Source organism: Mytilus californianus, unplaced genomic scaffold (genome assembly GCF_021869535.1).
Source record: "Mytilus californianus isolate M0D057914Y unplaced genomic scaffold, xbMytCali1.0.p SCAF_7, whole genome shotgun sequence".
NCBI lineage: Eukaryota > Metazoa > Mollusca > Bivalvia > Mytilida > Mytilidae > Mytilus > Mytilus californianus.
The window spans coordinates 97,300,075-97,326,673 of NW_026262723.1; the positions used below are offsets into that span (position 1 = coordinate 97,300,075).

General features: G+C 31.9%; 1 protein-coding gene across 7 annotated transcripts in view; it reads left to right on the forward strand.

Moving 5' to 3' along the window:
- LOC127708815 (cytosolic endo-beta-N-acetylglucosaminidase-like) overlaps positions 1 to 25,697 on the forward strand; it is a 36,754-nt gene extending 11,057 nt beyond the window's left edge. For 2 of the 7 annotated variants that reach the window (XM_052213960.1, XM_052213957.1), the window contains exons 3-13: positions 14,188 to 14,372; positions 15,267 to 15,415; positions 16,024 to 16,178; positions 16,720 to 16,868; positions 18,167 to 18,338; positions 18,609 to 18,712; positions 19,984 to 20,092; positions 20,519 to 20,709; positions 22,936 to 23,256; positions 24,001 to 24,112; positions 25,013 to 25,697. In XM_052213960.1, coding sequence (XP_052069920.1) covers positions 14,188 to 14,372; positions 15,267 to 15,415; positions 16,024 to 16,178; positions 16,720 to 16,868; positions 18,167 to 18,338; positions 18,609 to 18,712; positions 19,984 to 20,092; positions 20,519 to 20,709; positions 22,936 to 23,256; positions 24,001 to 24,112; positions 25,013 to 25,309 — 1,944 coding nt within the window. In that variant the 3' untranslated portion in view covers positions 25,310 to 25,697. Of the gene's footprint in view, positions 1 to 10,704; positions 10,829 to 12,632; positions 12,758 to 14,187; positions 14,373 to 15,266; positions 15,416 to 16,023; positions 16,179 to 16,719; positions 16,869 to 18,166; positions 18,339 to 18,608; positions 18,713 to 19,983; positions 20,093 to 20,518; positions 20,710 to 22,935; positions 23,257 to 24,000; positions 24,113 to 25,012 lie in introns of those variants that run through there. The other 5 variants (XM_052213962.1, XM_052213961.1, XM_052213959.1 and 2 more) reach the window with 4 other exon arrangements.
- The last annotated feature ends 902 nt before the right edge of the window (positions 25,698 to 26,599 follow it).

The window sequence follows — 26,599 nt, forward strand, 5'->3', positions numbered from 1 at the left end:
AATATTAATAAAACTATTTTGTTTTAGATTTTGGGATTTATTGAGTGATTTATGTCCTACTTCAGTCTGGACGAATGGTATTCTGTCATCATCATTTTGCATCGGAGCAGGGCGTAAATTTTATGTCCAAGGAAATGTAAGAAAAATGTTTAATTCTTTTCACTTTTTATCATAAAAGATAAAACTTGATTTTATACAGAAGTTGAGATCATATGTCTATTATTCACACAATAAAAATATACCATCTGTAGTGGACTATGTGAATATCATTGATTAGGTCAAAACTGATAAGTTGAGTTTTCATTTACAAGAACACTTCGATTGTGCAAAAACATTATTCAATGTTTAAATTTTTTTTCTGAATTGGTGTAATCATACGAAAACAACTTCAATATTGAAATATTGTTTGGTCAACAAAACATTTTTTAGGCAGCCATTGTATTTATAGTTTTAAATTTAAATTTCTGATATATAACTGCATGCTATAAATGAACAAATATGATTTTATACTTAATTGAATGAATTCATTGTAGGTCTGTAATGAGAATCCTTGGTATAATTTAAGTTTACAAGAGCTTCAGCCATATTATAGGAGGAAACAGATAGTGATAGCTCCTCAGGAAAACCTTGCTCTGGAGCCCTGTTTTAAATGTGCATATTTAGGAGGATGTTGTTTTAGTTACAACGGAGAGCTACCATCTACTGGAATTCCACAGTTATTCAGGTATAACTTGTTTTAATTCCTAGATTTGGTCTTTCATTAGTGGATACTGGTCATTGAATGTAAAATGACCTTTAATAGGACCAGATTGGTCAGTTTTAGATCCATATTTTTTTTAAATTGATAATGCAGGATATAATTTAAAAACACCAAGTGATTTTATATACTTCAAACATCAATTTCTAGTATTTCAGAATAAGTTTTATTATAACACCTTTTGGTTTCACTGGAGTTTAAATACTAATTATAAGGGATAATAAATGAGATGGAATAACTTGACCTTTTTTGACTGTTGTTACTCATCAAAACAAATAATTCAGTTTTGAAAGTTTGTATATTGAACAAAAAATGTTGATTTTTATGCCCCAGCCATAGCAGTGGGGTCATTAAGTTTTACCCTTGTCCGTCTGTACGTACGTACGTCTGTACGTACGTACATACGTACGTCCCAAAATTGGTTTCCGTTCTCTAACTTGAGTTTGCCTCAACCAAATGTTATGAAACTAATACACAATGCTTATTACAACAAAACACAGATCAAGTTTGAATTTTGGTGGCGTCACTGTTCTAGAGTTATGCCCCTTTATAAATGGAAAAATTGCAAAATTTTTAGTTTCCGTTCTCTAACTTAAGTTTGCCTCAACCAAATGTTATGAAACTTATACACAATGCTTAATACCACAAAACACAGATCAAGTTTTAATATTGGTGGCATCACTTTTACCGTTCTAGAGTTATGCCCCTTTATAAATGGAAAAATTGCAAAATTTTTAGTTTCTGTTCTCTAACTTAAGTTTGCCTCAACCAACTGTTATGAAACTTGTACACAATGCTTATTACCACAAAAAACAGATCAAGTTTGAATTTTGGTGGCGTCACTTTTACTGTTCTAGAGTTATGCCCTTTATAAATGGAAAAATTGCAAAATTTTTATTTTCTTCTAAATATCAAGTTATTTTTAAAATTGGAGTTATCTTCCTTTGTCCATGATTATAGTTGAATCAACTACAATCAATGCTTTAAACAATGCAATGTTTAATTTTGATTTCCACTGATAAAACACAGATCAAGTTGAATTTGGGTAGTGTCACTTTAACCATTATTGAGTTATGCCCCTTTATAAATCGAAAGATTGCAAAATTTTTAGTTTCCATTCTGTAGCTTCAGTTTGCCCCAACCAAACATTATGAAACCTATACACAATATTCATTACCACAAAACTAAGATCAAGTACTAATTTTTTGTTTCCGTTTTCTAACTTTAGTTTGCCTCAACCAAATGTTATGAAACTTATACACAATGCTTATTACTACATAATACAGATTAAGTTCGAAATTTGGTGGCGACACTTTTACCATTCTCGAGTTATGTCCCTTTATAACTATATGCTATGCAAGCAGGGACATCATCTGTGTCCACATGTGGACACTATCCACATTTTTTTTTTAAGTTTCAAAACTGTGTACCTGGTAATCTCGGTGATAGCATGTGTCCACTGCAAAAAGTTATTAAGGATGTTACTATCACTTGTTCCTTGAATCAAAGACCATTTTTATAAAAATTAGGAAATGATGAAGATTGTATATAGAACTTACAAAAATCTCATTCCTAACTGTGTCATTTAGATAGACTTTGTTTTATTGTCAGGTATCCTTCAAACTCAATTGAAGGGTTATTGTTAGGCCTATTCCAGGAAATAATTGATGGGGTTTTTGAAGGCACTTTATTCCAACCTCATCCTTCACAAGCAGAAATTTAAATATATCAGTTCCTCACCTCAAGAACCTTTTTCATCATTCCTTATCAAGACCTTCAACGAATTTCATTTTCATAAAAATTCAAAATGTAAACCCTGTGACATCCATTTTTTTTTATTGATTTAAGGGCATCGGATATGTGAGCTTATACAGATTTGCATATTTAAAGAGAGCACAGATACACACTGTTGTCATGTCAGTAATTTATAGTTTACTTGAAACTTTCCAGATCTATAGTTTCAAATATGCATTTCGCATATGAATTTTGTTATCATACATTTTCACTTTTATTTCTTGAAATAAATATATTTTTTAAATGCAAATAATTTTTTGTTGTTAGAAATGTCTTTATGTCATCCTGAATATGCATGTAATGTGCTTGATGATTTAGCAGCTTTTAATCAATCAATCTCATTATGTTAAATTTCAAGCAAGATAAATAAATGTTTCTTATAATGCAAAATTTTCTGGAATGTCTTTATTAAGATACATGCATTAAAAAATTTTTTCCATTGTAGATTATTTGACCTTGACTGTAAACCTAACAAGTCTTACATTGTGAGTTACACTTACAAAACTAAGGGAGATAATGAAGTATTTCTAGAAATAGAAAGTCAAAGACAAAATGAAAAGAAAAGTTTTATATTTTTGTCCCAAACTGAACAGAAAGTGCAGCTACCAAACATTAGAGATAGTGACACAACTAATGATTCTATCGAAAAGAAGAAGCCAAGACTAAGTGGTAAAGTGATTATAAATCCCCAGCCTGTTGAGAATGTACTGAAGGAATGTCTTAATCAGATTTGTCTTCCAGCAAAGGATTGTGATTGGACTTCTAGGTACAATTTATATGTATACACACATTTTTTGTTGTTGAAATTGATGGGTTGTATAATTACTATAGCAATATTACTACGGTAAATAAAATTGCAAAGATTTTATGCTCTCAAAAAAAAAAAAATAATTGAGAAATATGTTTAAGCTTCCATCCGTCCTTTTCCATAATGCATTTCTCACCCCTTAAAATACAAGACAGAACATACATGGCACCCATTTTTTTCTTTCTCTCAATCAATGAGCGGAACATCTGTTAACAGTTATAACTTTATACTTGTTACTATGAATATGCTATGATATTTGAATGCATAACAAGTATACATGAGTCACTAAAAAACTGGACAGTACATCAGCACACATCAAATCATTAGATATGTTAAGCATATTAGTATCTTTAAATGATTTAATTGATTGTTGGTGTTAAACACCGCTTTCAGCACTAATGGCTATATCTTGACGGTCAGTTTTTATTGGTGGAGGAAGCTAGAAAGAACTACTGATCACCGACATAAAAACTGATAATCCTAGTCAATTAAGATTATAGTTGAACGCACCTACCATGTTAGGGGTTTTAATACACCTCAGTGTTGGCAGGCTAGTGATACAGTAGATGAACTACTCAAACCACTCAGTCATAGAGGCCAAAGAATCTTTACAAGCCAAAGAATCTTTACAAACATGTCTTTTTGTCTAAAGGAATTTATGGTTCAATCAAACATATATATATATATATATAAAAATATCTGTTTTATCTAACTTACTGTTTACTTTTTTTTACAGGTGGTATATACTGGATAAGGAACAGATAGAAGACTTTTCATTAACCTCAATAATGTGTGGATTATCATCCAAATCCTCTCAAAAGGAAATCATTAATATAGGTCAAATACAGGTAATAATTCATATTAGGGACGAGTATGCAATTTCATTAAACTGGAATATCCTGCTTATTGCTACAGTGTAATTATATGTGACTATATATGTTTAAGGCAAAACATGAGTTACCAGTAGCTTTTGTTGTAAGTTGGTTTGAAAATTACATAATTGTTATTATAAATGCTATAATTAATGTCATTTTACAATGACACAATAAAGAAAGTGTCAAGATACTCCAGAAATTAAGGACCCTTTATGAGCAAGCTCACATACCCTACGACCCCACGTTGTCACTGGGCAAACAAAATCTCACTAGATTCTTAAGTTCATAGACTCATAACTCCTACAAAAGTCAACTGATAAATATTTCTGGGTGATATGCACATAAACATATTATGTCCTTATAATCTACAAGGTTTCATGAAATTCTGTTGTGTGTATTCAGAGAATTTGCGATGATAAACTGTTGCAGAAGTATATATAGGCCAAAATTATATGCTCAACGGGTATAACTTCTAGAAAAAAATTGAATTATAATTTCCTGTCGATGTGCACATCTACATAGTATGTCCTTACTATCTGCAAAGTTTCATGAAATTCTGTTGTGTGGTTTCAGAGGAGTTGCGATGACAAGAACAGGACTGACGGACTGACGGACGGATGGGTCAAAAACATTATACCCTTTGTTCTGTGGGGTATAAAAAGAGGATATCAAGGGGTTAAACAAAAGGATAAGTCAAAGAAAATAAAGAACAGCATGGGAGAAAATAAACAGAACTAAAATAAACATTTAGCAACACAACCAGTAACACCAGTCCTGTTGTTCATTGGAAGTAAAAATCTAGTGATATGTAGCAAACAAGCAAACAAAATGGATGTTCTCACTCCACACCTATTTGGTAACAGTAAGAGCTAACAGCTTGAAAATTGTGCAGAATGACAATTTAATTGGGATTATTTTTTTCTCTTCTTTGCCACCAGCTAAGTGCATGAATTACAAGAATGTTCTTTTTTCCACAGTTGTTTCCATTATCTCAACTCAGAATTCCAAGCATTTCCAACATAGAAATCTCAACACAAGCTGACAGTATCATAGCAGTATCATGGGAGTGTAGCAATCCATCAGATGTCAGTTACTACATTGTGTACCTAGACAATATATATCTTGGAAGAGCAGCTTCAACTTATTATTTTCTTGAAAATCAAAAGGCTGAGAGAACATCATTTATTATCAGTGTTCAGGCTGTTTTGAATATTGGACTTGTTACAAATCTTGAAAAATCTGAAAAATTTAATGTAAATATAGAACATTCCTAGTAATTTTGTATCTTATTTAATATAATTTTTTGTAGAGGGATTAAAAACGCTATAATAGTCAAATAATTTGCTGAAGATAGATTCCTTTGATATTAGTACTTACATTAACATGGTTCAACTGTGGAAGATATGGGGAATTTCTAACTGTTCAATAAACTAATCCTACCACATTGTTATGTATCAATCCAAGGCTTTGTTAGTGGTTATCTTTAAAGCAGAATCTGTTAAATTCTTAGTAACTTGTCATTTCTAGTGGCCATATAAATTTTACTATATAGTATCATACTATACCATTCTGCTCCAATTGAAGACAATATGTTGTCTAACACAGCTCTATTCATAATTCAGGGGAATAAAGGAGAATCTCTCTTATCTGTTCATATTTTATTTAAAATGCTTGAATTCTGAAATCACCATCAAACAGCTTACCTTCTGAAAGTATTGAAAACGATTAAAGCCAAAAATCAGGATTTTGGGTAGAGGCTTGTCCTATAAAAGCCCAACACAGAAAGTGTTATTCTTTAGTGAACATTAAGTAGACATATGCCAGATCTAAAAGGTACCAGATGTTACAGTTGACAAAAAAACCTTCAATTTCAAGTACATGCAGTTGTGGTTTTCTGTTGCTTAATACTTTCTGTATCTGTATATCATTCAAAAAGTAGATGTGTCAGAATAACACGAATGGCCCCAATAGCAAAAAAAGCTTGAAGCCATTTTTAGGAGTGTAAATTTTAAAAAGTCCAACGTCTGTAATTTTGGCAAAAATCAGCGGAGCAGAACCAAACGTAAACTTGATCTGTTACTCATCATAGTAGACTCACATACTAAAAATCAGCTCAATATGTGAAGTGGTTTAGAGAATAAGTCTGTATAACTGTTATTGTCATGAAATTTTCAAAGTCCAAAGTCAGTAATTTCAACAAAAATCAGCAGAGTGAAACCAAACGTAAACACGATCTGTGACTCATCATAGTTAACTCACATACTAAAAATCAGTTCAAAATGTGAAGGTGTTTACAAAAAAAATCTATAGAACTGTTATTTCCACAAAATTTTCAAAGTCCAAAGCCCTAAATTTCGACAAAAATCAGTGGAGTGGAACCAAACGTAAACTCCATCTGTAACTCATCATAGTAGACTCACATACTCAAAATCAGTTCAACATGTGAAGGGTTTTAGAAAAAAAATCCATATAACTGTTATTTTCATGAAAATTTCAAAGTCCAAAGTCAATAATTTCGGCAAAAAACAGCGGAGCGGAACCAAACATAAACTCAGTCTGTAACTCATCATAGTAGACTCATACTAGACATAAGCTCAATATGTGAAGGCGTTTAGAAAAAAGTCTGTATAACTGACTGATAAGGGTAAAAAAAGTCCACTTCATTGTTCTTCAATATTGTCCTTATTTGCGTCGTTCACTTATCAAAGTTTAACTGTCATTTACCTGATTTCTTATCTTTAAACTATGGCTCTGGCATGATTTATAACAAAATTCCCCGTTGATAAAGTATGAAAATAAGTAGAAACTAAAGTTCCAAGTCCCTCAGACAAATTTGACTTTAGAGGAATTTCGGTATTCTTTTAAGATTTAAGATTGATTTTGGTCATAAAACTCCTAACAACGTTTTTTTCATATTTATACATCCCTGGCTTTCAATCTGTGTTGGTTTGAACGTTCTTGATGAAAGTAAATCTAGAAAAGCGCTTCTAACGCACGAAATTTATAAAGTGTTAAAAACGTCAACTGCCTTAGTTTTACAGTCATATAAAAGAATCGGGACCTAAAAGAGCCCAAAAGCTTTTATAAAAAGATAGAGGTTATCTCGTCCCATAGTTTTTTAGAATGTGTAAATTGATATATAAAATTAAGAGATTTGGTAAGGTGGTTAATAAGACAACTATTCACCACAGTCCAAAGAACGTAAACGTAAGCAGCTATAGGTCACCTGCTAACCCGCATCAGACAGTGGTGTAACAACACAACATAAGAACAAACTAAAATTCAGAGGCAATTGGCTCAACTCAAAAGATCGGTACGAGACACAAAAACAACTAACATAAAACAATAAAAACAAAGCACAGAAATAAGAGTACTCGCAGTAACTGAAGCCTGTTCAAAGCCAATTATAACTGACTAGATAAAAAAAATTCCGACCAATGAAATTGTAGGATTTGATGGTTCTTAATTGTGAAGAAATAATATAAAACATGTTCTTAACCAGGGATTATCCTATAGTTTACATACAGTGCAGACAAAGATTTTGGAATTCAATCCCAAATGAGTCCAGAAATATGGCTTCGTTCGACCATATCTAGCTGGTATGGTGGACAAATTTTTTTCTGCAGTACCAGCAAATACCAAACATTTCTGTCTCATGACATAATTATATTCCTGATATCAGCTATACCTGCTTTACATTGTTGCTATCTGCTTTACGATACATGCTTATTGGCTACATTTCATGCTATATGACGCTTATAATGAGTGATTTATGTCTTGTGGTTGCATGATGCTTCGCATAAAAGTGCTTTATGTCTTGTTTTATATTATTATTTACGTGTTCATGAGACATTTTAAAAGTACTTTTAGTCCGTATGCTTCTCTATTTAAATCTGATGCTTATGTATGCTTATTCTATTTGACGCTAATGTGTGTTAATCTTATGTGATAGTTATGTATGCACGTGTATGTATGCTTATGTCTATAATGATTGAAGACAAACTTCGATGAAACTTTGCCGTTATTGTGATGTTTTGTTTAAATGTTATAGTCGGTTGTAAGGGCTTTCATAAGCTCGTGTTTATTGTTTAAAAAGTGTACATATGACTGTTGCGAATAGGAATAAAAGTTACTTACTTATTACAAGGATTCTTACTATACAAATCCATTCCTTGCTTATTATGATCTATTAAACTTACTTATTATAGATCACTTAATTTTAGTGGGACAGTTATTAGGGGGTGATACACTTTTGGGATGTGGGATATAGGGGGTAAAAAAAAGTGGGATCTGGGAAAAAGAAGGAAGTGGGATATGACCATAATGTGGGATGTGGAAAAACCCACAAAAAAAAAAGAATGGTGAAAATGCATGAATGGTCATGATGTGTCTGGTTGGTGGTTGTCCCCTGTCATGGAATCGAATACAGCATAGTGTATATAGATCTATATTTTTGAGTTTGCTGTTTCGTTCTCTTCAGCATGTACAGAAACCACATCTTTGCCATATCTATACTTCACGAATGCAGGTTCTTAATACGAACGCCCTGAAGGATTGGTGCCTTTTAAGGCAGTTGTGAAAATGCCAATAATCAAAGAAATCAAAATCACTCAAGCTGATAGAACACTCTTGGATGATTATAGGAAGAAATATCTGCAAATCGTAAAACAACTCTCTATTAAACAACAGAACACCAAATTCAAAGCAGGAACACTTCCATTGTATGCATATCAGAAAGAGAAACAACGTGTTGATACAATTGACTTTTAAAAATTGTTGATTGATGAAAAAGAAACTGGTGAACAAGCATCAAATATAATGTTTCCAACTTGAACATTGTTACTTCTGTCTGTTGAAGTGTGGAATCTATAACGAAAGAAGGATATGCGATTTAATCATATGCAAAACCACTATAGAAACACCTGTTGGATCGGACGATGTACGTGGGGATATGTTTGTTAATTCTCCAGGAAACCCCTTTAATTGTAAAACTATTAACTGTATGACAATTAGCATAGACCATGTGGTGAAGGAACTATATCTGAATTCAGTATAAACCCCAGGGCAAAAACAACAGTGGAGACGAACAGGATGAAGACATCAACGCAGTTATGGGGATAATACAATCTTCCAAGACACGACAAAGACGGACACCAAGTTATTTAAAAGACTATTTTGCTTAAAAAAATAATCAATGATCATCAATCAATGCTTTTTAAAATTTATTATTTAAGATCACTTTATATATTATCTTGTCCCGGAAGATTGTTATATCTCCACATCTGTGTTGCTGTCTTCGTCGTGTTTGAATTTACTGCTTTTTTGTACAGGGGTTTTCTAATAAGAGTCAATAAGTTCCTCGTAAAGAATTTTAGAAAAAACTAACAGTGTTTCATTTTAATTCACATTTAGCTTCGCATTCAGAGATAGTTCCTTCACCACATGGTCTATGCTAATTGCCATACAGTAAATATAGTGTTACAGAGGGGATTCCTGGAGAATTCACAAACTTCGTCCGATCTAAAAGGTGTTTGTTCCATGGTTTTGCATATATTTAGGTGGCATTTTCTATGTTTTTTATTGTTGATTAAATTCCATACTTCAACAGACAGTAGTATCATTCAACGTACCAATTGGAATCATTATTGGTCATGCTTGTACACCAGTAATTCTTGTTCCTCAATTAACAATTGTTCATCAATTGTATCACACTTTGTGCCTGATACGATGAAGATTCCCTGCTTTGGGTTTTGTGTTCTGTCGGTTTTGTGTTCAGTTAAGTTTTGTGTTCTGTTAAATCAGTAAACGGGCGTTGCTTTAAGCATTGAAGGCATTTATTTTCATAGTCATCCAGGAGTGCTTTATCACCTTTGGTGGTTTCTTTCCTATTATTTTTTTCACAAAAGCCTTAAATGACATTGTTTCTTGAGGTTGTAGTAAGAATCTGGACCAGTAAGGCAAATATGTGTTTATTCATAAGTTCTGTACATACTAAAGAGCAAACAAGACAAGAAAACAGCTCAGTCTGGATGGCTCCAAATAGGGCACTATGGAAAACCAAAATCTGGGATTTGGGAGAATTGGAACAAAAGTGGAAAGTGGGAAAAATGGTCTAAAAAATTTGGGAAGTGGGAAAAATTTCACCCAAAAAGAGGGATTTGGGAAATGAAAACCCCTGTGTCACCCCTTCATTTCTATATTCTTTAATTTTTTAGGCCATTTTTCTCTATTTTTATACTTTTTGTCGATTATTCTATATTCTTTATATTGTAGCACCTCATTATTCTCTATTCTTTTATTTTTTTGGTCCATTTTTCTCTATTCTTTATATTTTTTGCCCATTATTCTGTAAACCCCTATCCACACCTTCATAGTTTATAATTATCCATATTAACTTGTCTCGACCAGTCTAACCCGAATAGTGTCAGTCGTTATATTCCGCCGATCTCCGACTAATCTCCGATTGATACATTAATAGGTAGGCGCAGAATTATTCGAGTTACGACCAGTCTGGCCATTCACTGTAGAAGGGGAGACAACTATAATTTGTCAACAACCGGTAAACAAGTTTTGTAGTTGGTCTTATGTAATCAGGTAATGGTTTGTGTGACAGTGATATGACATAGTTGCTAATGTCATTTATAATTTATTCAGTAGTAATAGTGTATTCACAGTTAAGCTACAATATCATATTACTGTACTATACTGCTAACTACAGTGAAAGTTGCACGAGTTGAATACAAAGCCCCCTTTTCTTGTCTTCCGTTTGTAGCAACACATAATTTTTAAGCTTAATTATTTGCCAATATTCAATGTGTTTTACTTTCAGTTATACAGAGCTGTCAAGTTTTCAGGAAGCAAATGCGTGAGATTTGGCAAAAATTGTAAAGATCAAAGAGAAAAAACAATAGATCAAAGGAAAATGCCACTAAATAAGCATGAAAGTGCGGAGTCTCAATTTGCGTGAGACTTGACAGCACTGCAACTTATACCCAGTGTGGCAGTAAGAGTAATCCCATGATGATGCGGTGTGTCAGTGTAAGATCACCCCGATGGCCGGAGGCCAGAGGGTGATCTTACACTGACACACCAAGTCCGAATGGATAACTATTTTACATCCCAGCTGTTCTAGATTAGATAAAAACCCATTTACGCTTCATAAAATCTAGTTTAGAACACCACACAATCATTTTAATATACTATATATACATGTACGCAGTTTATAAGCCACGCACACAATGTTTAAATATGTTAAATTAACAGAGAGTTTGTATCCAGTCGTCCTGGTGTAGGGGTATGACTTGTGGGTCTATATGTTAAAGGTCTTGAGTTCAATTCCCAGCATAGATACTGGATTTTTTCTACACAAAATTTGATCGTAAGTCTTTTCCGTATAACTATTTCTCAGTTTTATTGTGGATTTGACATTCCCGCTAAAATGTTACAGAACAAAATTTAAGGAAAGCATGCAGAACAAAGAAAACTCAAGCTAGGGTGATCTGGCAGGGGTGATCCAGCTCAGATCACACTGGTAGAACAGAGGAGCTGGGATGTAATTGTAGGGAATTACATGATTACCTTGGCGATCACAATACTAGTGGTTTGTCAATATGGTATTAATCAAACATTGCTGATATAAACTGATAAAATGGTTATTCCAGTATTATGTGTTGTTTTTTACTCTCTCCAAAATATACTACAAGACTAATAATCACAAAATCACTATAGTACATGAGAATAACTATAAGCGGACAGAAAGTCACAGGACTAAAAGTCACAGGACAGAAAGTCACAAATAATTTGTTTATAATTGTTCGAATATACAAGAAAAAGTTCTTGAAATGATTTCTTTATATTACAATTTATTATATTAATTTTACAGTTTAGGAAATTGTTATTTCTAAGCCATTATGAATTAAGATTCATCAAATGTTAATCATGCAAAGGATATATTTCTTGGCACCATGAAGCCATTTAAGAACCAAGCCACTTTGACAAATTGTTTTCTCAACACTTATTTGATCATTATTGATTTTTTTTTTACAAAATTGTTTTATATATTTCAAGAAAAATACAAAAATGTTTTTTTTTTAAATTAATATTTTCTTATTCAAATATGTAAAAAAAATAATCTCAAAACTGAATTTTAACTTTTTGTCCAGTGACTTTTTGTCCTTGACTTTTTGTCTGTAACTTTTTGTCCTGTGACTTTCTTTCCTACTTTCGAGAATAACATGTAGTTGTTCCCATCCTAGCTTGTATTTTGGTCTTTGGTAAACATGGTAAATAGTTATCTCATTTGCAATCATAAAAGATATCCTTATTTTTTTATTAGTTAGGAGAATATATCTGCCAGTAAATGATGTTTATGCATTTTTTTTCAAAATTCTGATTTTAGGATAGATGTAAAGTATATTCTACCAACTTCAAGTTTCCTGGAATAGGTGTATGTATTCATGTATGCTGTATGTTAACAGATTGATAAGATCCCTGTTCAAGATATTTAAAATGTCAGAACAACAGGTAAGAACATGTAGATATTTACCATAGAAAGTACAACAGAAAAGAGTAAGAAGATACATACACAAGAAAACTATAAACATAGAAAATATTATTTTGTCAAGTCAGGTCTTTTATAACTAAGTATATAGTACAGGTTTTGCTAATTTAGGCTGTACGTTGACCTATAGTTGCTAACATCCACATCATTTGGAATCTGTTGGATAATTGTCTCATTGGCAATCCTACCACTTCTCCCTATATAATGGTAAGTTAAAAAAAAAAAAGACTACCACTTGACAAAAAGATAAAAATACAAAAATTTAAACATCACTATATTCAGAACAACACAGAAAACAAACTAAAGATGGGTAACAAAACAAAAATACAAACCCACAAAATCAATTCAAAGTACATTAAAAAATGTAGAATTCGTACTAATGTGGAGGCCCTTGTTCATCATTGACTCAGAGATGTCTTCTATATACCAGTTTTCATTTGCATGTGTTACAGGGTTGCTTTCTCTGATGTTTACCCTATATCTCCTTTTATTCAATTTCAAAATTTTAATGATGGTCACTCCTCTTATTTCACTGATTAAGTCAGTATTATGCATTGTTGACATGAGAGCAATACAGAGACACAACTATTACATTTGTGTAACTTATCAATTTGTCAAATACAGGTCAGCCCATTAACTGTAATCTTCTAATGTCCTGATAGATGTGATGCAAATAATGTTCACACTTTCTAAATATGAGAGAACTTCATTCACTCAAAACACTAAAGTAACAAATCAACTAACAGGTGCTTTTGACTTCAAATATGTCAGTATTTCCAACAAGAAATTATTTGATTCTGGAATAATTTTGAATTCTGGAAAATTGATAACAAATGTTAGATGAAAACTAACCCAACTAAATAGGGTTTATAAGTCATGCGCACATGGCTAAGGTTAATTCTACTTTCACAGATATTTCAGTATGAACTAACTAACCCCCCTTAGCCATGCCTCCTAAATTGGGTTAATTTTCGTCATATATTTCTTATCAAATTTCCAAATAATTCCTTGTTTTACACATTTGTAGTCATGTACTTGTCATCAACATTATAAAAGATCAACTGAAAACATGATATGTAAGCAGTAAATGAGATTTTCTAGAAAAAATTTAAAACAACACGTTTAATAATTTCATGCGTCCGAAGCGCTTTTCTGGATTTACCTTCATCAGGAACGCTCAAAGCCAAATATTTGAAATCCGAGGATGTATAAGTACCGAAACCGTTGAAGAGCTATATAACAAAAATACCTAAAATAAATAGCCAAATTCATCTAAGATCAACTTTGCCTGAGGGAGTTGAAACCTTAGTTTTAGAAATTACAATGAAGATGGAAAAACAGCAAAGTGAAAAACGTTATGCTTTTACATTAATGATAATGATATTTTGAATAGGCAATATCTGACATGGAATGTCACCCTCTGAAGACTTTGGAGGAAGTAAGAAATTGGACAGATGAGGGTATTCCAAACAAGATGAAGCAGGGTACAGAATGTTTAAGAGAGAGGCCCCACACTGATGAAACAGTACCAAAAACACTTGTTTGTCATGATATGAGGGGAGGATACCTTGAAGACAGGTTTATAACTTATTTTAAAGTGCCATTGTAGAAAAAAGCATAAAAAAAAAATCTTTTCATCTTTGATGAGTTATTCATACATGATTTGTTGTATACTAAACTGATCAGTTTGTATTTGTTTAGTAACAGATATCAGAAAATGTTTTAGAGAATCTGCAAGGTCATGTTGTGTGTGCATCCAACCATTGAGTTGTTCAGAATTGAAAGAACACAAAATGTCAATGTTATGTAGAAAGTTCTTCAAAAACATGCCTAATTAGAAAACTGAACATTTTAAAAACAAATGTGTTATTCCAAAGTACAATTAGAGACTCATCTTGGGCCTGAAATTGAAAAAAAATCAGTATTAGATTTGTCCACTGGTCAATAGCAGTCATGAATATCACTCCAGGTTATATAAGGAATTTGTAAACTTTGTATGTTTGATAAAATACCCAATCAAAGTGGAATATAATTAGTTTGAACAATTTTTATTTCACAATTCTTGTACAAAACATGATTAATACTAACCCAAATTTAACCAAGGAGAATAGTGTTACTTATATATAAAATTGAGAATGGAAATAGAGAATGTGTCAAAGAGACAACAACCCGACCAAAGAGCATAAAACAGCCCAAGGCCACCAATGGGTCTTCAACACAGCGAGAAAATCCCGCACCAGAGGCGGGCTTCAGCTGGCCCCTAAACAAAAATGTTTACTAGTTCATTGAAAATGGACGTCACACTGAACTCTGAAACATATAAATGAACGAAAATTATAAAAACATACAAGACTATCATATATATGTATACTTGGAAGAGACATAATACAAATTATTCTATATAGGATTTATATTTGATCTAATAATTCAAGGTTTTCATATTTTGACATTTTGATTATTTATATTTAACAGATTTATCCAGGGTGACAAGAATGAGAGAAGCTATAACTTTTACCACTGGCAGCTGATTGATTCATTTGTTTACTTCAGTCATCATTTCATCACCATTCCACCAGTCACATGGATAAATGTAGCACATAGAAATGGCGTGAAAATGTTAGGTAATGTATCCCGTCACATGGATAAATGTAGCACATATAAATGGCATGAAAATGTTCGGTAATGTATTTGTCACATGGTTAAATGTAGCTCATAGAAATGGTGTGAAAATGTTAGGTAAAATAAGATTGGTTAATCTTTAGGTAAATATTGGTTGCTCAAAAATCCATAAATTTATTTGCAACTTCTCACCAAGTTAAATCTAATGAGAAATACAAAATATCAAAAAGTAAATGCTTGTAAGTTAAACCCTCAAAATTTTCCTTTTATTGTTACTTTTTCTTTATTATGTATAAATATGACTGATGTGTAGAAAATGACAGTTGACAGCTGTACTACTTATATAAACCTTTAAAATAAATGTTTGGACTTTCATAGTGTTTCAAAATTATAAGCAGTGTTCTGTCTGATATTATTAGCATGCCAGCTTTTAAGTTTTTTTATCTGTTAAAAGACCTAGCTGGCACTCAAAAGTATGAAATTTCTTATTTATTGATTAATAGGACAAAAAGCTTAGCGTTTGAAACTTTATTCAACAGGTTAAAAAACATTACATATTGTGAAATTGCCATTTAATTTGTCACTTATATACCTACCTTTTTTCTTACAGGAACTTTGATAACAGAATGGAATGATGGGTACAAAATATGTGAAGAATTTTTAGCATCAGAGTCCTCATACCAAGCACTTGCAGATCAAATGGTCAAAATTACACAGTTTTACAGATTTGATGGATGGCTGATAAATATAGAAAATAAAATTGTGGTAATTTTCTTTCAAAAAAGTTTAAAATATTACAATCAATGCAAGTCATGCATTGTTTTAAATTTATTAAACGATATTCTTGCATATTTAAGCTTGAGTGTATGTGAGTTAAGGATAAAGTATGCTTATAACTTTTGTTTTCTCAGCTCCTGTCTCAATTATTTTAGATCAGTCCATTTTTTATTTGCAACTGAACCATTGTATACTTTTGATCATAATTTTAGAAAACAATATGGCTGGCAATGTTGCAGTCATTTTGCATTAAAATTTATTTGTTTGGCTTCGGTAAATATCCAAGCCTTGATACATAATGATTTGTAATAATCAAGGGGAGATAATAAAATAATTTAGCTTTGGAACTCTTTCATCTTTCAGGTCTCCATTCTAATATTGATTAGAATTATGGTATTTTCAACTCAACTATGCTAAAAGAGTAATTATAATAATTATAAAAGGAATTGATTTCAGTCTTCGTCTTTAAAAAGTGTTTTTTCAAGGTATAACCCTCAATTCTGAGGTGCACATTATTTTTGTATTTAAGGAAGAAAAGGTTCCTTGTTTATGTAAGTTTGTGGAATACCTAACAGTGAAGCTACATGAGACTGTACCAGGATCTGAAGTGATATGGTATGATAGTGTCATTAATACGGGAGCACTTACGTGGCAGGATGCACTCAATGATAAAAACTGGCAAGTAGTTTTAAATAAACCTTTGTAAAAAAGATTCAAAAGATTTGTATTAATAAGTAATGAAAATGCTGTCTTCAATGATAGACAAAGTTGACTTTAATTTTGATAAGTTGCAAAGGAATTCAGAAAAAATAACCAGAGATCTACCATCTACACAAATTCCCTAAACAGAAAACTGATTGAGAACTGTAATAATTGAGAACAACTAGTTTTTATACAACCGCAAAAATTTTTTAGGGTTGTATATTGCTATCACGTCGTCGTCGTCCGAAGATATTTGTCTAGTAAAACAAGCATTTTTCTAGTTTCAGGACAATAACTTGTGTATAAGTATTTTGATTGCTCTGAAATTGTACCACAAGGTTCAATACCACAAGTAGAAGGTTGGGATTAATTTTTCAGCTAATTTCTGAAACCGTTCAGGAATTAGGGACCAAAAAGGGTCTAAAACAAGCATTTTTCTAGTTTTCAGACAATAACTTGTTTAAGTGTATGGATGTCTCTTAAATTGTACTACATTTTACAAAAAGAAAATTTCTTCTTTGTATATAGTCTGAAAACAGATTTACTAAGTATTGCGCAACAGCACAGTGTATTGCACAATAACAAGAAATCTTCAATTGAATATCAATTCAAATCATATAACCAATTTCAAGTTTTTTGACTACATTTATCTGTGTCAGAAACCTATAATGTGTCAAATATTTAATTTCAATCCAAATTCAGACCTGTATCAAGCTTGAATATTGTTTCCATTTTTGCCCCAACTGTTCAGGGTTGGACCTCTGCGGTCGTATCCAGCTGCGCTCGACGAAGCAGTTTATTTCACTTTAGGATAGTCACATTAACATTTGATAGGGTTGTCTAATTTTCTGAGTACTCATACCACTTCTTTTAACACAGTCAAATAAGAAAAGGAACGAAGAAAATGCAAAATAAAAATTCAGATAATTTTTTTTTAACTCAGTATTCAGCATTTCCAATAACAAACCTTGGTTGATTAAGATAATGCTAGATAATAACAAAGAATGCAAGCCTACTCAAAGCATTATATCTGTTTATTAAATATGATTCTGTCTCATACTTAAGTATTAATGGATATTTCCAATATGTTTATTCTAAAAGCAGACATCTTATAATATATACTTTAAACATTTTGGGCTCATTTTGGACTGTTGATATGTAAAAAAAGATTTTATTTGTTTTTTTGAGAGCACCTAAAATGTATCCTTACACATAAAAATACATGTAAAATTATTGGTAGTTTAGACATACATTAATTCTGTTTGTTATTTCAGTATGTTCTTTGATGTTTGTGATGGTATTTTCCTGAATTACAACTGGAACTCAGAAAAGCTACTCAGTTCCATGGCTCTAGCTATGTCTAAAGACAGACCTCGTGATGTTTATGTTGGATTAGATGTATTTGGTCGTGGTTGTTTGGGTGGAGGTGGATTTAACTCCATTGAGGTTTTGATTACATATTGTATAACCATTTAGAGGAGAGCTATCATATATTTTGGTTTTTTAGTATTAATCAGTGATAAAGTAAGGTGATTCAAATGCACAATATGTAAATTGAAAAGAGAAAGATATCATTTATTAATTACTTTAGTTCAAAATTTGTTTTAATTTTGAATTCCTCAATATGCTGACTACACAGTCAAAATAGGATTTTCTTTTTCTGTTTTACATGCAAAAAACATTATGTAATTAAATGCTGAAACTTTTAAATTGTAGGCATTGACAGCAATAAGGCAGTATAATATGTCTGTTGCCATATTTGCCTTTGGATGGGTGTATGAGTGTTGTGGTGTTGACAACTATATTGATAATGAAAACAGGTGTGAATAATCTAAGAGAGAAATTAAAATTTCGTATATCAGTTAACCCAAAATTCTATAAAAAGAATAATTTGTAATGGTTATTTTTAAGGCCAACCCATTTAAAATCGACAAAACTCATTTTGTACCATGATAATTACTCAATGAACATGATTTTTCTTAGTATTTTTATTACTCACTTATGAATCTGTGTCCAAATGGTGGACAAATTTTTGCCTGTGTTAAATGTATGACCAAAAAAAACCTAGGTAACCCTAAATCTATTGATAAATTCATTTTAACCCTTATTAATGGATCTAAACTGATCAAAACAGCATGTGAAGTGCAGTAATAAGATTAAAAGGTATGAAGGGTTTATGACAATGAAACAGCATCTCAATGACCCAAAAACTTAACACATCAACATAATGATTTCTATTTGGATGAAATAAGTGAAAAACTGTTGATGAGAAAATTAGCTGGAAAGTCACAATTTTGTAAACATTACTGATAAAAACATGAAAGGTGTTGTTATTAAGTGGTTAGTAGTGTGCTAAAGTGGAAAAGATTATTTATTTGTGAGTTTCAAGGTGTGTGACAGCCTGCCCATTAAATGGCTTTTCTTATTATCTGATTTAGATTTGGTACAATCTGAAAAAATGATCAAATAAAATTCCAGACTTTGCCGTAAAATCTGCATTTATATATATAAGATTACTTAAATTATTTTTTAATAAAATAACGACAACAAAAAAACTAACATATGTTATGGTAATCTTTACAGACTGTGTGAGGGCTTTATAGCCAGCCATGGTTGTTAAACACTCTCGTAGTAGTAGTTAGTAATCTTTATTGTTTTTTAAATGGCTAACATGGAAAAAACCCATAACTGATACTTCACTACTTATTTGGTTTGTTATTTGCATTAGCACTGAGATAATAGTCTTTTAGGGATTTTGTTAGACAAATGTTCAATGTCACTGACAGATAAGATTTACTGGATACTGGGACTATATTGTTTCATGGCACAAACTGATAGTCAGAAATGTTTATTGCTTCAAAATAATGGACAATGAATATGATAACATTTAAATTATCAGGTTATTGAAATATTCTAATTATGATAATATACTATATTTTGTCAAAACGTATACATGGAAAACTTTATTTAATTGATCACTTCGTTAATCATTACACTAGAATTATAAGAAGTGCAGGACAATTGATAAATTAAATGTTGATTGAAATATTTTGAGATTTTTTTAATATTAATAAAAAATATTTTGTTTTAGATTTTGGGATTTATTGAGTGATTTATGTCCTACTTCAGTCTGGACGAATGGTATTCTGTCATCATCCTTTTGCATTGGAGCAGGGCGTAAATTTTATCTCCAAGGAAATGTAAGAAAAAATGTTCAATTCTTTTCATATTTTATCATAAAAGAAAAAACTTGATTTTATACAGAACATATGTCTAATATTCACATGAAAAAATGTGCCTACTTAGTTGGCTTATCTGTAGTGGACTATTTGAAAAATAATGTTGCACTATGGGAACATTATTGATTAAGTCCTAACTGATTGGTTGAGTTGTTATTTACTTAGAAACTTAGATTGTACAACGTTATTCAATGTTTAATTCTTTATCTGAATTGGTGAAATGATACGAAAACAAAATCTATATTGAAATATTGTTTGGTCAACAAATTATTCTTTAGATAGCCATTGGATTTGGTTTTATAGTTTTATATTTCTGATATGTAACTGGATGCTATAAATGAACTTCACAAATATGATTTCATACTTAGTTGAATGAATTCATTGTAGGTCTGTAATGAGAATCCTTGGTATAATTTAAGTTTACAAGAGGTTCAGCCATATTATAGGAGGAAACAGATAGTGATAGCTCCTCAGGAACTCCCTGCTCTGGAGCCCTGTTTTGAATGTGCATATTTAGGAGGATGTTGTTTTAGTTACAACGGAGAGTTACCATCTACTGGAATTCCACAGTTATTCAGGTATAATTTGTTTTCATTCCTAGATTTGGTCCTTCGTTAGTGGACAATGGTCATTGAATGTTAGATTACCTTTAATAGGACCAGATTGGTCAGTTTTATATCCTTCTAAAATTAATCTAGTATTTCAGAATAATAGGTTTTATTATAACACCTTTTGGTTTCACTGGAGTTTAAATTCTAACATAAGGGATAATAATTGAGATGGAATAACTTGACCTTTTTGGCTGTTGTTACTCCTCAAAACAAATGATTCAGTTTTGAAAGTAGGTATATTGAAATATTAATATTTTTTAATTAAATTTTCAAAACTGTGTAACCTTGGTGATAGCATGTGTTCACTGCAAGAAGTTATTAATGATGTTACTGTCACTTGTTCATTGAATCAATGACCAGTTTGTATAAAAATTAGGAAGTGACGAAAATTGTATATAGAACTTACAAAAATCACATTCCTAACTGTGTCATTTGGATAGACTTTGTTTTATTGTCAGATATCCTTCAAACTCAATAGACCACTTTCGAGTTTTGTCCTTCACTGGAAAAGTTCGTCCATTATGCACGCCTTTATGACAACATTTACCAGATAGAGGGGATCGCCTGTATCCCTGCACTATTAAAGTTTATCAAGCATCTTAGTGATTGTCATTATGCAGGATAAACTAGAAAAAATGTTTGTTCCGTAGGTACTTAATCACAATTTCCTTATGACAGCAGTGCTGATTATCAATTATAAGAATTTAATTTGCCAAATAATTCGTGCAATACAGTATTATATTTTTCAACCTTTGCTCAACATGGGAAGGAAGTGACGATGCCCCTTTACGCACGAATGATGTTCACTAAAACCAACATTTTTAAGGGAAATGCAACAAACCCGAAAGTTGTCTATTGAAGGGTTATTGTTAGGCTTGTTCCAGGAAATAATTGATGGGGTCGGGTCTTTGAAGGCACTTTATTCCAACCTACATCTTCACAAACAGAAATTTAATTATATCAGTTCCTCTCTTTTAAGAACCTTTTTTCATCAGTCCTTATCAACATTCAACAAATTTCATTTTCATAAAAATTTAAAATGGAAACCTTGTGACATCCATCTTTTCATTGATTCAAGGGCATGGGGTATGTGTGCTTATACAGATTTGCATATTTAAAGAAAGCACAGATGTACACTGTTGTCAGGTCATCCTTTTGTAATTTACTTGAAACTTTCCAGATCTATAGTTTCAAATATGCATTTTGCATATGAATTTTGTTATCATGCATTTTCACTTCTATTTTTTTGAAAAAGATATATTTTTTTAATTCAAATAATTTTTATGCCCCCTCTGTAGCGGAGGGGGCATTAAGTGTTACCCTTGTCAGTCCCATCCGTCTGTCGTGTACGTCCCCAAAATTGGTTTTCTTTCTCTAACTTTAGTTTGCCTCAACCAAATGTTATAAAACTTATACACACTGCTTATTACCACAAAACACATATCCAGTTCGAAATTGGGTGGAGTCACTTTTACCGTTCATGAATTATGACCCTTTATTAACATAAATATTGCTGAATTTTTTGTTTCCGTTCTCTAACTTTAGTTTGCCTCAACCAAATGTTATAAAACTGATACACAATGCTTATTACCACAAAACACAGATCAAGTTCAAAATTGGATGGCGTCACTTTTACCGTTCATGAGTTATGCTCCTTTATAAACATAAATATTGCTGAATTTTTAGTTTCCGTTCTCTAACTTTAGTTTGCCTCAAACAAATGTTATGAAACTTATACACAATGCTTATTACCACAAAACTCAGATCAATTTAAAATTGGGTGGTGTCACTTTTACCGTTCTAGAGTTATGCCCCTTTATAAATGGAAAAATTGCTATATCTGTCATTTCCGTTTTCTAACTTTAGTTTGCCTCAACCAAATGTTATGAAACTTATACATAATGCTTATAATCACAAAACGGTCTTAATTTCGTGAGTCCTGAACCTGCATTATGAAGTTGACTCATTCGTATTTACAAGCGGGGGCATCTGTGACCCATAGACACATTCTCCATTTATTTGTTTTTGGAATTGTCAATCTCTTTATGTCATCTTTTATATGCATGTAATATGCTTGAGGTTTTAGCAGCTTTAAATCATCTCATGTTAAATTTCAAGCAAGATAAATAAATGTTTCTTATAATGAAAAATGTTCTCAAATTATATATGCTTTAAAATTTGTTTCTATTGTAGATTATTTGACCTTGACTGTAAACCTAAGGAGTCTTACATTGTGAGTTACACTTACAAAACTAAGGGAGATAATGAAGTATTTCTAGAAATAGAAAGTCAAAGACAAAATGAAAAGAAAAGTTTTATATTTTTGTCCCAAACTGAACAGAAAGTGCAGCTACCAAATATTAGTGACAGTGACACAACTAATGATTCTATCGAAAAGAAGAAGCCAAGACTAAGTGGTAAAGTGATTGTAAATCCCCAGCCTGTTGAGAATGTACTGAAGGAATGTCTTAATCAGATTTGTCTTCCAGCAAAGGATTGTGATTGGACTTCTAGGTAAAATTTATATGCATACACAAATATTTTGATGTTGAAATTGATAGGTGGTATAATTACTATATCAATATTACTAAATAAAATTGCAAGGATTTTATGCTCTCTCTCAAAAAAAATTGAGAAATATGTTGTGGCTTCCATCCGTCCTTTTCCATAATGTATTTCTCACCCTTAAAATACAAGATAGAACATACATGGCACCCATTTTTTCTTTCTCTCAATCAATGTGCAGAGCATCTCTTAACAGTTATAACTTTAAACTTGTTACTATTCATATGCCAAGATATTTGAATGCATAACAAGTATACATGAATCACTAAAAAACTGGACAGTATGTCAGCCCACATCAAATCATTAGATATGTTAAGCATATTAGTATCTTTAAATGATTAATTGATTGTTGGTGTTAAACACCGCTTTCAGCACTAATGGCTATATCTTGACGGTCAGTTTTTATTGGCGGAGGAAGCTAGAAAGAACTACTGACCACTGACATAAAAACTGACAATCAAAGTCAATTAAGATTATAGTTGAACGCACCTACCATGTTAGGGGTTTTAATACACCTCAGTGTTGGCAGGCTAGTGATACAGTAGATGAACTACTCAGACCACTCAGCCATAGAGGCCAAAGAATCTTTACAAACATGTTTATTTGTCTAAAGGAATTTATGGTTCAATCAAACATATATATATATATATAAATATCTGTTTTATCTAACTTACTGTTTACTTTTTTTTACAGGTGGTATATACTGGATAAGGAACAGATAGAAGACTTTGCATTAACCTCAATATTGTGTGGATTATCATCCAAATCCTCTCAAAAGGAAATCATTAATATAGGTCAAATACAGGTAATAATTCATATTAGGGACGAGTGTGCAATTTCATTAAACTGGAATATCCTGCTTATTGCTACAGTGTGATTGTATGTGACTATATATGTTTAAGGCAATAAATGAGTTACCAGTAGCTTTTGTTGTAAGTTGGTTTGAAAATTACATAATTGTTATTATAAATGCTATAATTAATGTCATTTTACAATGACTTAACAAAGAAATTGTCAAGATACTCCAGAAATTAAGGACCCTTTGTGAGCAAGCTCACATACCCCACGCCCCCACGTTGTCACTGGGCAAACAAAATCTCACTAGATTCCTAAGTTCATAGACTCATAACTCCTACAAAAGTCAACTGATAAATATTTCTGGGGGATATGCACATAAACATATTATGTCCTTTTAATCTACAAGGTTTCATGAAATTCTGTTGTGTGTATTCAGAGAATTTGCGATGATAAACTGTTGCAGAAGTATATATAAGCCAAAATTCTATGCTCAACGGGGCATAACTTCTAGAAAAAATATGAATTATAATTTCCTGTTGAAATGCACATCTACATAGTATGTCCTTACTCTTTGTTCTGTGGGGTATAAAAAGAGGATATCAAGGGGGCAAACAAAAGGATAAGTCAAAGAAAATTAACAACAGCATGGAAGAAAATAAACAGACCTAAAATAAACATTTAACAACACAACCAGTAACACCAGTCATGTTGTTCATTGTAAGTAATAATCTGGTGATATGTTACAAACAAGCAAACAAAATAGATGTTCTCACGCACATTTATTTGGGAACAGTAAGAGCTAACAGCTTGAAAATTGTGCAGAATGACAATTAAATTGGGATTATTCTTTTCTCTTCTTTGCCATCAGCTAAGTGCATGAATTACAAGAATGTTCTTTTTTCCACAGTTGTTTCCATTATCTCAACTCAGAATTCCAAGCATTTCCAACATAGAAATCTCAACACAAGCTGACAGTACCATAGCAGTATCATGGGAGTGTAGCAATCCATCAGATGTCAGTTACTACATTGTGTACCTAGACAATATATATCTTGGAAGAGCAGCTTCAACTTATTATTTTCTTGAAAATCAAAAGGCTGATAGAACATCATTTATTATCAGTGTTCAGGCTGTTTTGAATATTGGACTTGTTACAAATCTTAAAAAATCTGAAAAATTTAATGTAAATATAGAACATTCCTAGTAAATTTGTATCTTATTTAATATAATTTTTTTGTAGAGGGATTAAAAACACTATAATACTCAAATAATTTGCAGACTATTTCAGTAGAAGATAGATTCCTTTGATATTAGTATTTACATTAACATGGTTCAACTGTGGGAGATATTGGGAATTTCTAAATGTTCAATAAACTAATCCTACCACATTGTTATGTATCAATCCAAGGCTTTGTTAGTGTTTATCTTTAAAGCAGAATCTGTTAAATTCTTAGTAACTTGTCATTTCTAGTGGCCATAAAAATTTTACTATATAGTATCATACTATACCATTCTGCTCCAATTGAAGACAATATGTTGTCTAACACAGCTCTTTTCATAATTTAGGGGAATAAAGGAGAATCTCTCTTATCTGTTCATGTTTTATTTAAAATGCTTGAATTTTGAAATCACTATCAAACAGCTTACCTTCTGAAAGTATGGAAAACAACTAAAGCCAAAAATCAGGATTTTGGGTAAAGGCTGTCCTATAAAAGCCCAACACAGAAAGTGTTATTCTTTAGTGAACATTAAAAGAGGGACGAAAGATACCAGAGGGACAGTCAAACTCATAGATCGAAAAACAAACTGACAACGCCATGGCCAAAAATAAAAAGACAAATAGACAAATAATAGTACAGATGACACAACATAGAAAACTAAAGACTCAGCAACACGAACCCCACCAAAAACTGGGGGTAAGCAGATCCTGCTCCACATGTGGCACCCGTCATGTTGCTTATTTTATTACAAATCCGGTTAATAGTCTAATTTGGTAGGTCACATTCGTAAAAAGGGAAGGGTATTGTAGTTACGACATAAGGAACATATCCGATATCATCTGTGAAACGGTTATTCCATAACGGTCAACCAACTCGTGATGGCGTCCGTAAAATTTACGAAGGGATGATTTCAACTTCACCATTTGGAACTCTTGGTTTAATAGCTTCCTTGTGAGCAGCAATCCTCTATCAAGGAAATCATGATAGGAAATACAAGCCCGGGAATATCTTATCAATTGGGAGATATATATACTCCGTATGCAGGCGCTGCTGGAATGTTGCTACATAGAAATGGAAAGTTCACAATTGGGAAGCTGAAATCATCTCTTTTGTCCTAAAGTTTTGTTTACAACCAACCCTCATTGTCAATTTCTAGATGGAAGTCAAGGTATGAGGCAGACTTAACTGTATCTGTAGTATCCTTTATCTCTAGTTTGATTGGATAGATTCGTTCAACATAGTCACCAAATTTTGTATTATTTATTGAGAGAACA